Source organism: Pseudochaenichthys georgianus, chromosome 11, assembly GCF_902827115.2.
Source record: "Pseudochaenichthys georgianus chromosome 11, fPseGeo1.2, whole genome shotgun sequence".
Classification (NCBI taxonomy): Eukaryota; Metazoa; Chordata; class Actinopteri; order Perciformes; family Channichthyidae; genus Pseudochaenichthys; species Pseudochaenichthys georgianus.
This window is the reverse complement of record NC_047513.1, coordinates 17,696,059-17,709,222: the sequence shown is the minus strand read 5'-3', so window position 1 is coordinate 17,709,222 and position 13,164 is coordinate 17,696,059. Positions and strand designations below refer to the sequence as shown.

Below are 13,164 nucleotides of genomic sequence, written 5' to 3'. Positions count from 1 at the left end.
TCCATGGGTTTCTTGGGTGCTTTTTGTAAAGTTCCTATTAACTGTTTATTGTTGGTACTAGAAGTAATTACTTCACTGTTTTTTCAGCAACTTTCTAAAATGTACAGTATAAGAAGTAAGACTCAAACTGACCCTTTATCTAATGACTTAGTTCAAGTTAAATCTGAATCTAGACCTTGTTTGTGTATAACAACCTAATGAGTTTTAAATAGATTACCAGAGAAAGTTATGTTGAAGCCCTCATATGAAATCGAAAAGTCAGAGACGAATCGTAGCTGAGCTTTGAAGTTGCCATAGAGACCAGCATTGATGTTGCTAGGTAACTCGTTGCCGGTCAGGCGAGCCAGTGGTTGCAGAAAACTTCCGTTCTCCGTAACCAAGAGGTAGTCATGTTGGTCCTCCAGGTGGAAAGAGCTGAACTGAAACTGGACTCCTGTTACGCACGCACGCACACACACACACACACACACACACACACACACACACACACACACACACACACACACACACACACACACACACACACACACACACACACACACACACACACACACACACACACACACACACACACACACACACACACACACACACACACATATTATAAAATCAGTATAAATAATTAATTATTCAACAAAAACAGGTCTGCATTGATAACATCATCTCGTTACATAATACATAAACTATATCATTTGTTTCAACCAACTTCTCTTCAGACACAGGCTATTGCCACACATATACATATTATATAAGAACCTCTAAGGAATCAAAGTTTTAGTGTATCAGTAGCTGCACTACCGTGAGTGCTACTCTCACTCTGTCTCTCTCTATTAGGGAGTGTGAGTCTATGCGTGTCTCTTGCCTTTCCCGTGGCTGACTTCAACGGTCCAGGTACAGTTGAGAGATGAAGGGTAGCTGTCTGGATAGCCGGGACTAAGGATGGTTCCCCAGGGACCCCTGACATCCCCGCCACACAGAGCTGGATAGATCGAAAGAGACATAGTGGAAGAAAGAAGGAGAGAGAGATAGATGTGCAGAGAAAGGGGTAGGAAGAGAGAAGGTTAGCATGAGACTGTTGAAAGCTAAAACAGATAATGTTTCCCAGTGGACCTTAAATACCACTTCTTCAGGATACACGCACACACAAATGCTACAAATTAGGGGGGGTAGACAGATATACAGAGTGATGGAGATTATCTGTACTGTAGAAGGTACAAAATGTGTGTCTTGGAAAACGTTTCAGTTTCTTTTAGCTGTACTTAACATTTGAAGTGAATTTGTTTCTGATGTATTCCTCCCACTGTTGCACACAAAATAATGACATAAATAATGTAAACTCCACCATGCACTGGAATGATAAATAATGGATTATTTGCTGTTCTTATGTCCCTGAAAGCAACCAACCCCTGATATTGATTAACTGCATCTGGGATTCCAGTCATTCCTCATATATGACGACAGTGCATAATTATCCTGAGGGACTTTCGGTTCTTTAAAGAAACAGTACCAGTTTATATTGTGCGGAATTGAATAAAGCAAACTTGTTTTAAGTTTGCTGTTTGGACGTGTTATTAAGAACTATTTAAGAGGCTTTTCAACACATCTACTGTAGATCAGAATAAATGGCAGGAAGGAATAATACTTTGCACGACTGTGCATGTCTAAAGTGTGAAATGCTCACAGCTTGCATAATTAGGGTAGCACTCTAAGTAGGCGGGGTTCAGAGGCTCTCTATATAGACTATGCATATCCACATATACTGTATGTACTAAAATGTGGTTTATAAAGAGCTGTATTTACTAAATGATACACATGTTTTCAGCGGAAAAAATTGTAAAACTGCTCTAAGTACAGTAGTCATAATTAATGCTTCAAGATTCAACATCCATGCTGTTAATTAAGTATTGTCCACATCAAAGTAATTTATCATGACTTACAATGTGTCGTGATGACTGCTTTACTGAGTATAATCAATCTGGAGAACCCAGTTTTAAGTGCCACTTTGTTAATACATATTCAGTTTCTAGAATCTTTAAATAAATGCATACAAATGTGCATTAATTCTCAATCAAAACAAATTGCAGTGGATATGTTTTGAACCAAAGAATGTGAGAAAAAACTAGAGATTTTTTACAACAAAAACAACCATCTGGTAATCAATCAATCAATCAATCAATCAATCAATCAATCAATCAATCAATCAATCAATCAATCAATCAATCAATGTTTATTTATATAGCCCAATATCACAAATGTTACATTTGTCTCAGTGGTCTTCACAGTGTGTACAGAATATCAGTATGACAATACGACACCCTCTGTCCTTAGACCCTCACATCGTACAAGGAAACACTTCAGAAGAAAACCCAGTTTTTTAAAAAACTTTATTTTACTGAGAGTTGTACTGTAAGAGAATTAAAGCGTCTTTGCAAGATTATCTTGCTTGCGGATGTATAGTCTTTGAGTTCCAAATTGTTTTGAGGAAGAAAGCTGAGACATTGAAAAACAATGGTTGATTATCATTTAAGTTTTCCACAACATTAATGCTGTGCAATAGCTTCATTGTGTGCAAGAACCGTTAAATGTATTTAGTTTCTGAATTATTTTTCCTGTTAATACAGTTTGAATTGAAGCAGTGATATTCAAAGCAGTGAAGCATCGCAAATGTTTCTTAGAGACTACCTAAAACATTCCCAACCTCACAGTGCGGCTTCAGGATGACCCGGTTGCTTTACATTGTTATGCAGCGAGAGACTCTGAGTGGAGACTAGGTCTTCCAGAAATATCTGTTGCTCATTCTATGCATACTAATGCTTGCATGTATTGAAGGTGCTACACTTATGCTCGCTCCAGTTGGTCCATTTTACAGTTGGCGGACCGGCATGTAATTTCCTCTTACAATAAACCTATAAAACGCCATAACATTACTTCAAAAGTGCAACGGTGGCAAGGCGCTGGGGAGAAGGTCAAACATCAAAGTTCTGATGAAGTTTCCTTAAGCAGGAAAATGAAGCAGCTCAATGGGAGCTGATAAGAACTGCAGTTCACATTACAATCTGCTACAACAGCATAAAACAGGTGAGTCAGACACGGATCAAACGCGAGAGTTAGGATCTTTACTCTCAGCCACCGCCATTGTTATGACATCAGCATCCCTCAAAACAAGGGTGAGAAGTGAGAATATTTAAACTAAACAAAAACACAAAGACGCAAGAAGGCGCGCACACACTAACACCCCCATCAATTATTAATACTTTTCTGCCAGGAAGCGCACAATGTTGAATGCTGAGTTATGTGAGAAATGTGAAACACTCCATCACATCTATCTCTGCAAGTTTATTTCTCTCTGGCTCATTATTGATCTTTTCTGTCCGTCTTTCTTTATGTTCTCACTTTCTTCTCCACCTTTATATGTTAGTAGATCTTAGTAGCCATTCTGTCTTTCTTATGAATGATGTTTGGTCGACTAACTGCACTATGGGTGTATAAACATAACAACAAAAAGGTAAAAAAGTAATGGTAATCATACTTTAATTCATTTAAATCCACATATAGCTTATGGAAAAAAGCTTACAGGAGAAACAACTATTTTTCTTTCAATGTAGATGTTAAAGAAGCTAGTTTAGTTCAAAAGCTAGAACTCTTTAAAATGCTCCATGCTGAAGTGATATTTGTGTTGTTGTGGCTTTAACTTAACAGGCTATATCAAATGAATAATGTAGCTTGTTGTCTTATATACAGTATGAACAACATTTGATGTCTGAAACATGTTCCATGGCTGAGTCAGAAGCTTTTACTGCTGCCTTGACTGGTTTCCTCGTTGTCAATCACCATGCAAGACCAAATCTCTTCGACCACAGCAGCAAATAGTTCCTATATTTGTGTGGGCTGTACTGTGTAAACAGAGTCTAATGGCATACAGACTGCAAATTCCAGGCAGAATATTTGATGTTTATACACTCAAACTGCCTCCTTGGAGGAAACCACTGCCAGTCCCAGAAACGGTGCAATGCATGTGGTTAACAAGCGAACAAGCCCAACCAAGCAAGCCTCAAAACTGATGCAGCAGCGTCACATCTCTCTGTCCTCCCTCCTCTCCAGATCCACCATGATTGAATTGAGAGAGTAGGAGAGAAAGGGAGAGCGATAGATCCCCTACTCTTGTGCCCCCTCACTCTTTGATTTGAGAGAGAAGAGAGGAGGTGACAGCCAACACAGCCTCTCGTCAACCTAACCTCAAACCCTCCTATGTTAACAGTTCACACAGGAGAGGGGGTGACAGGAGGCACATAGCACAAACACACATATGTGCTGACGCTGACACACACACACACACACACACACACACACACACACACACACACACACACACACACACACACACACACACACACACACACACACACACACACACACACACACACACACACACACACACACACACACACACACACACACACACACACACACACACACACACACACACACACACACACACACACACACACACACACACACACAGTACATGCCCATACAGTATATATCTACTCTTCACCTCAAATCATCCCCTATCAGCAACAGCAGCCTTCACTCCAAATTGCCCTGTGTGCACCATAGTGTGTGTGTGTGTGTGTGTGTTTGATGCAACCAGTGGTTTTGTCGCAGAACAACATGTCCTGTGTGACTCAGCTCCCCGTATAGGGATGGCAAGCTCCACTGCTGATCTTTTTTGTACAATGTTTTGGGTCAAGTTCTTAAAGAAATGTCACACCTTTTATCTTCAAAATCTTTAGAAACTACACATTATTGGTTAGGAGGGAAGGCAATTCTATACTACTATTATCAATGTATAGTTATACATACAGTATATATCATTAGCGGGACCGAAACCTTCAACTGCATGTGTTGAGATGGTTTTTCCTATTGAAAGATACTGATATAAATGTAAACAAAGAAACTAAGACTAATACCGTAATGTTGGTTAGTTAACGGCCATCTCTCTGTTTTTAGTGTTTTAAACATACAACACACATTTTATGAAAGTGACATCTTATTAAAGTCCATGTATAATACTTGTTTTGTAATATTATTTCTCAATACTATCTTAACATTGTATTACCTCATTAAACCTGTCATTTCATGTTTACAGTATATAGGTTTGATATTGGAGTCTTTCCTGTAAAATCAGTTTTTGTTTTAACAAACCATTTTAATCTGTGGTATCATGAGGTGTGATGTAAAGCAGGTGATGCCTTCAAAGATAAAAATGATGCTATATCTTTGTATGAGACTTCCTATTATTTATTTACCGTCACATGTAGGTAAAGGGTGGCTCCACCAGTGGTTCTTCTCACATACTAGCGGCTCCTCATGGCTAAGTCTGTAGCCAGAATCACAACCGAATGACACCGTGGACCCAATGGCAAAATCCTGCCCGTACCGAATACCGTTGACAGGGATCCCAGGGTCCAGGCATGAGTAGCTGTCGACTGTAACACCTGAGAAAAACAAGGCATAGATGTTGAAATGGTTGGTGTGTCTAAAAGACTAAACGGCTATCTGCAGTTTTGCTGATCTGCATATTCTAAAACTCACAGATGGTTTGCACCTCCTCATAAAGCACCATGCTGTGACTTGCATTTTTCAGGTAATGACCTGCATGTTTGGCCAGCTTGTGAATCTGTGTCTGCTGGGCTACCAGTGTAATGTTGTGTCCTGACACCATGCACACCTCCTCTTCTGTTTGTGCCGTTATATATTTACCACATGTGTCATTGTAATCCATAATAGGCATACACAATATTTTTAAAGTCAGCTTTGTATCTCATGTTTATGTGTATAAATATCTTTATTTCTGACTTACTTTCATACACTATCTTGAAACCAGCATTTGATCGGCTATTGTCGGTGGTGAACAGCAGATAAAGAAAGTTGTTGCTGCTGAACAGGAACTGGGGCACCTGGGTACCATTAAAGGAGCCAACCAGAGGAGACAGGAGGTTTGGCCCATCATGGATCTCCAGGAAATCATAACCCAGCTCCGTCTGGAACCTGTGAGGCAACAATATGAGAATATCACACTTTTAAAATAACTTACAAGCTTTGACATTCAATTTGAAAACAGCTGGACAACAGAAAAAAGTAAGGCTTTCATTCTGCACATAATACTGGATCTGTTTTTAGCATTCATTCAAACATTAACGTGAGGGCGTGTGAAGGAAACATGAAGATTATACTGTTGTTGAAGTATATTTCTCTGACCAGCTTGAATTGAAGGTTCACTGTAAGGGCTGAATCACTATGATTGTCAATTGGTCCTTCAGACCCTCTATATTGATCCCATACTGATTTAAAAAAAAAAAATGGTTATTGATTTAAAAGATAATCATAACCATTAAAGTCATAGTGTCGGTACATGTGTATTTTCCTGTGTAACTGAGTAGACATACTGCAGGGGAAGAAAATAGCTAGAGGTCAATGTTAAAGCACCCTGCAGGTTGCTGAGCCAGTATTGTTAAATGCACTTTACAATGAAATTGTACAGAACATCAAACCAATGATAAATATCATAGGATCCCATGTAGTCTTATTTCTATCGACAGTTTACAGTTCAGCGATCACATTATACAAAACACTATATGACCCAGCCTTCCTGATTGATACACTCAATATTTACAATACAACCTATGATATTTAGGAGATTGTTATCTTATCTGATTCCCTGATGACACTTCACATCTTGCCTGTTCAGAGACTTGAGTCTTCATTTACAGAATCAAAGGATGATAAAACCTACCTGTCGAATGTAGCTTTTATGGAGCGTCCAGGCTCTGATTCAATCACCCACTCACAGCTGAGGGAATCTTTATAGTAACCTGGCCACCCGGGAGACAAGATCACTCCAGTGGGGGCTGAATAGTGGCCTCCGCAGGGGGCTGGAGGAGGAGAGGGGGCAGACAGAGAACACTGGACATCAGACAAATGACATGCAGGTCTTAGCACTAGTTGTTTGTGTGGGCATTGACTTCAAATGATACTGTAGTTGCCCCCAGATTGGTCTGAGTCTACTCTTAACTTAATTTCATGTTGATGTGTGGCGAGTGAGGCCTAATACTAGAAAGATCTGTCAGGATTTAGTAAGTTATGTTTAACAGCTTGCCATTAAATGCCCCAATTGTACTTGTATAATTTAAGTAAGTACAGTAAATGGAGGATTCAAACTCAAGTCCTCTTTTTAATTGTCAAATATACGTACATAGCAACCAGAGTGAAATTTAGAATCTACATTTATCCCATCCTAATAAAAGGAGCAGTGGGCAGTTACTATACAGCGCTCAGAGAACAGAGTGAGGGTCTGATGCCTTGCTCAAGGGCATTTTAGGCCGGTCAAGGGAGTAAACTGGCAATACTCAATGTACCACTCTTCTTGGTCTGATCGGGGACTTGAACCGGCGCCCCTCTGGTTCCAAAGCCAAGTCCCTCGAGCTTCTAACACCACAAAAGATGGCAATCAATTCAAATAGCATATTCATTAACACAATGTTGACACAAGGGTCAGATGCCACTTTGTTCCAGTCCTCTTTAAAACTTGATCTTGTTTAGAGTTCAACTTGGTGTCTGAAGTCAATTTGTTTTGGTCCGTACCTCCTGAAAACAAGTAAGTGAATTTGCATCCGAGTCGTTATAGACAGACATTAGCTACAAAGGATCTGGGGACATTAAATGACTTGGAGCATAATTAACATGCTTTTTCTTTGTACCGTCGACAGTTCTAATGTAATTATATCTGCTGCTGGAGTTGCAGTCAAAGTATTTACACTGGTTGTGTTTTTGCTCCATCTGACATTAACAGGTCATATGCACATTTCTACTTTGCACTGTAACAAAGCAGCTGATCAAACGTTGCCTTAATGCCAACCTTAACATATTATTAATGGTTTAAATGGCGATGTAATGACTATGTTGTGGATGATTAATGACAGTGTTATTTTTTAAAACCAATATAATAATTATGTATGGTAAGGCTGCACTCAAATTGGATTGGTGTTATGACTAATAAGCATTGTTTTTGAAGGACTGTTTCTTTTGACATTTATACCACACCAGGGTGATAATTACATCTAACACATTCAAATATTTGTCATTAACTTCTATACATTTTGGTTAAATGTCATCTGTAAAAAATGTATTCCTACATATATCGAACAGTAAATGGTTTGATATTCTTAAATGCTAGTACAGTAAGCTAGGTATTTCTTAAAACAGTCGCCGCACCTGTGGCGGCAGCATAACAATAGATCTTTCCCTGGATATTCACGTTAACTGGACACCTCCATATCTTGTTCCCTCTGTCGAGCTGACAGCAGATCATTTCCACCTCCTGAGTCTTTAAGCTGCAGTAATGATGTTATCTTGGATGACATATTGTTCCCGAGTTAATAGTTGAATCAGCCATCAAGTGGGTATTTACCTTCACATTTAGGGATGGGCCCACTCCACATGACTTTCCCTTTCTCTAACTGACAGGTGATGGTCTCGGATCCTTGGGTTTTGATGAACCCGTCCTCGCAGACCACCGAGATGGAGCTGCCGAGCTGAAAGCTGTCTCCGAAGCGGCGAGCGTTGATGGGAATGCCAGGGTCCGGGCACTCATTATGCCCGAAGGCTGGGGTAAAAAGTCACAAGTGGAAACAGATATCATGAGGACGAAATTGGAATCCAAATGTCAACAGAGAGAGAGACAAAGATGAGAACAGTTATTAAAGAATATGACACTTTCATACTAGGTTATGATGACATTTCTGAGAACTTGTCATATACTGTAGATCTATAACTGCAATGTGGCGTCTTTAAGTGTTCACTCATGGCCAGGAAAATGTCTCCTTTAATCTGTCTGTTCTTTATTACTGCTTTCATGATCTATATCTCTGCTAAAAAGCTATTTTCTCCAGCTACAGCATATTTGCACTGTGCTTGGGTTTGATCTAAACAATGTACTTTTTTCTTAAAATGCATAGGAGCATGTTTGCTTCAGCATATGGTGTGGCTCAGATAAGAAGACCATAAAACAAAGCAATTGTACAGAAAACTTGAAAATGTTGTCTGTTTGCTGTCAAACCCGCAGTGAGGGGATGAGATCAATATCAATTTCCATTTCTGTTTGTTTGGTATGGAGACGTGTTTATCCTGATTTAGCTCAAACACTGCAAGCAGGGGCACACAGTTTGCCACCATCAAATATGAACAAATATGCCTTCCAACAAATCCAAAAAGATCTTATTTACTGTACATCTTGTATCCTGTTGTCGAGACAGCTAGTGATCAATACATCTGAGAGTCACCTGGGTTTTGATCAGTTATAAAGGTCTGCACAGCTGACAACTTTACAATAAAGACAGAACTGCTGAGATCCAACTTCTCCTGAAACATTTATATCCTGGCTTTACTTTGACATGGGTGAACTACTAAAGTTGTGATGTTAAAAAAAGAAATTTGGGAGTTTTTGAATGGTTTGCAGTTTCACTTCTTACAGAACAAGACGATTTGCTAATCAAGGCTTAACACATCCTGGCCCTTTCTTTGTGCTGGACGCACAGAGAGACACATGATGGGAATATGACTTTTCATCTGACTGAGTTTGACAACAAACAAGTCAAAAGCCTTTCCTCCTCTTTTTTTTCTTTATTAAGTCTTTGTTTTGCAACCTATACCTCTATTCGTAGCTGCTACATTGGCCACATGACACCTCATTAAAGTGTTGTTTTTTACAGAAATAAAGGTGGGTGTTGTCAAGGCTGTTGTTGGGGACGGGTGGCGCAGTGGTCTGTGCATCTGATCATCAGATCAAGGGGGAGTACTGGGGAACTCTAGTTCGTAACCCGCTCCTGCCGCCACTGCGTCAGGCCGTTGTGTCCTTGGGCAAGACACTTCCCCCGGATTTGCTCCTGTGGGTATTGTCCACAGTACATGTATAATACCAATGTATACTTGTAAAAGCACCTCGATGACCTCGAGGCGTGAAGATGGACGGTGTGGCGCAGTGCGCTGTGCAATGATCATCAGATCATTGCACAGCGTCTGTAAAGCCGTTGTGTCCTTGGGCAAGACACTTCACCTGAACTTGCTCCTGTGGGTATTGTCCACAGTTTCTGAAAAAGCGCTATAATAAATGTAAGGAATTATTATAATTATATTATAATTATTATTATTATTATTATTATAAGGCCTCATGCTTGTTAAGTGAATTAGAACAGCTTCTATTCAAAGTCAAACATCAAATATTTGAGGAAAGAAATCACTACTCTTTCCAACTGTTAAACCCCTCATTGTCATTCAGGTCCAGGTTCAAAGTAATGCATATAATTCATATAGTTATATGAGCAGATCCGTTTCAAAACGAAACAATATCACAGACTTTTGAAGCTTCTGCTGCATAATAAAATAAATGTGACCCTTCTTAATCTCGCCATAACCAAGTTTCACACCTCGGGTCGTTGGAAAGAAAGTATATTATCAATATACTCTCGATACATTAGACCATGTCTGACAGCACAGTAAGTCAAATAGGTAATGTTGCTGTATTAAAATAAGGAAAGTGGTAGAAATAGAAAAATGACATACTACTGTATGTGATATTAAATCCTCTTCCTGACATGGAGTGATCGGCCTGAAACTCCAGCCTCACTGTGTTGGTGTTGGACGTCAGGTGGGATGGATTCTCAGCTCCAGAGAACCTCCCGATGACGCCCGCATCGTTTGTCTCGCCATCTTTCACAGTTAAGGAATCGTAGGGTGCTTCAAGGTCAAAGTCATTAAATGCCAAGTGGATTCTGGAGCCTGGTTCTGATTGAATGAGCCAGACACAGTTCATGTTGTTCCCATAGCCTTCTGGGTAATCTGGGGAGAGGACGGTTCCCAAGGGAGCTGTGAAATTTGACATGCAGGGGACTGTAGGAGGAAGAGGAGCACAGGAACAAACACAAATGTGGATAGACAGACAGACGGACATATGGAAATGGGGAGACAGAGAGATGAGGGGACATTTGGAAAGGGAAAATAAAATGGGGGGAAGAGATGCAGAGAGACATTTCCTGTTAAATATTCATCGTCACAGCATCATCGGTCATCATCCGCTCAAGGCCATAATAAACTGTCACCATGGTGACAGGTCAGACTGAATGTTATCAACAGCACAGCAGAGCACAGGCCATGTTAATCCCTCTCTGCAGCCATGCCCCCGAAAATAACCCACCCCATGATTTGAATACTTACATATGCAAATGGGGATGTTCGCTGACCACTGGTTGTTGTCTTGGCAGGAGATGGTTTTCTCTCCAATCAGCTCGAAGCCAAACTGGCACTCAAACCTCAGAATTCCTCCATTCAGGAAGCTGTCTCCTTCTCTTACTCCATAGAGAGGAGTCCCAGGGTCACCACAGCTCTCTTTGTCTATTTCTGTTTCAAAAAGAGGCATTCACATGTGAGTGTTATTCCTCTGAGTGATAGACCTACATTGTTGTGCAGAAAACATAAAAATCATGCATCAATAAGCCAGATTAACAGACGGGCTGACACATTTGTTCATAACATGATTAACATTTATTTTGAGGCAGTACCGCATATACAATATCCTGCTGCTGGAAATACTCACAAGAACAACACATCTGTTTAAGCTGCAGCAGAAAATAAGCACCAACTAATGTAGTATTAACTCTTATTTGGGTAACATTTGCAAACAACTAATGTGCCCAGCTGTTTAATCAATATGTTTAAGACTAATAAAGCTTCACTTCTTCAGCATTGGCTTGCAAGAGAATGACTAACAGATTGCTGGTTGTTAGTCTTTTCAGCATTACAAATAATCTGGGGTATTGCTGGCCAAATACAGTGACATCAATCCCTACCAAACTTAATAAGAATGCAAAGCAAATAAAACAGGAGATAATATCATGTGCAGAGTTTCTAAGGACCTTTTGTTCAAAGTCTTTATTAATGTTTTTCTATAAACTGTGGATAAACAAATTGATAGCTCCTGTATGATTATACTTGTTTTGTTTGGCATCTTTTTCATTTTTGCAAAAGAGAAAGATCACAAACGATGCTCTTTAAACATGTACTGAGATTTATTTCATCAACTTGAGTATTGTCAGTACATATATTTTTCAGCTATTTTATCCAGAGTAAGGAGTCTAGCTTTAACACCACGTGTGGTCACCATGCAGTGTTGTGCATCCCGAAACACCCAATGGCCATCTTCCCCTGCTGTGAAACACCATGTCATGCAGCAAGAGCTCATCATCCATTTTGAACAGAGATATACTGCAAACCCAATAGTCCTGCTGGGACATGATTGGCTCTTGGTTTGCTGCGTTCGGCGAATGTCTTTAATGGTTTCGCGTCTTAGTTCACGTAGCCTAGAGCGAACTTGCATCCATCTATTTCTGCCTGCCTCCTTCCCTGAGTTTGCAAGTGTTCATAACATCATAAAAAGTCGAACCATGAGGTTACATGAATCCTTCTCTGGTTCTATATGAGGGTGCCACTGTGTCACCATAATTCTCTTTACATTTTGAGCACCATATTTCAGAAAATATCCCCTCTATTTCCCCAGCCTGCCTCTGCTTTATTCCCCTGCTTTCCACTCCTATTTTCGGTATTATTTACAGGAGTGGCCCTTAGTAGGAAGCAAAGCTGTGTTTTACTGTTTGTTTGTTTGTGTGTGTGCGTGTGTGCCTGAGTGCACGTTTATGATGTATTGCATTAATTTCCATCATGACATTGTCTTTATGAGAACCACAGGTGCTGGTGTATGAGCACATGCACCCGATGGAATAGAATAGAAAACAAATTGCTTCAGAGAAAAGCGGGCTAAAAAAAAAGCTAAGCTACTTCTCTCAAACATCACATATGTAAAGAGAGCCACAAAAGGACAGCTAGTCTCTGCCTTAGTATCACGCACAGGCATACACACATTTCACTCTCTCACACACATACACACCCAAATAATCCTTTTGTGTTTGTAACAACAAAGCTGACAGATTCACAAAGGGGATTAGGCTCCTTCAAGTGAGTGAATGTGTGTGTACCTCAAAACTATGTGATTTCACATCGAGCCCCATTCCAATCGGTTCTATAATATTCCATCTTGCTCATACCAAATCATCC

The 13,164-nt window shown here is 40.0% G+C and overlaps 1 protein-coding gene across 1 annotated transcript in view; it reads right to left on the bottom strand.

The window, feature by feature from the left end:
• Positions 1 to 13,164, bottom strand: part of LOC117455499 (CUB and sushi domain-containing protein 3-like) — a 405,573-nt gene that overhangs the window by 84,494 nt on the left and 307,915 nt on the right. The window contains exons 13-20 of the mRNA XM_034095008.2: positions 11,272 to 11,454; positions 10,621 to 10,947; positions 8,471 to 8,665; positions 6,797 to 6,935; positions 5,864 to 6,051; positions 5,310 to 5,498; positions 863 to 979; positions 218 to 433 (exon numbers count right to left, since the gene is read on the bottom strand). Of these exons, the coding sequence (XP_033950899.1) occupies positions 218 to 433; positions 863 to 979; positions 5,310 to 5,498; positions 5,864 to 6,051; positions 6,797 to 6,935; positions 8,471 to 8,665; positions 10,621 to 10,947; positions 11,272 to 11,454 (1,554 nt within the window). The remainder of the gene's footprint in view (positions 1 to 217; positions 434 to 862; positions 980 to 5,309; positions 5,499 to 5,863; positions 6,052 to 6,796; positions 6,936 to 8,470; positions 8,666 to 10,620; positions 10,948 to 11,271; positions 11,455 to 13,164) is intronic.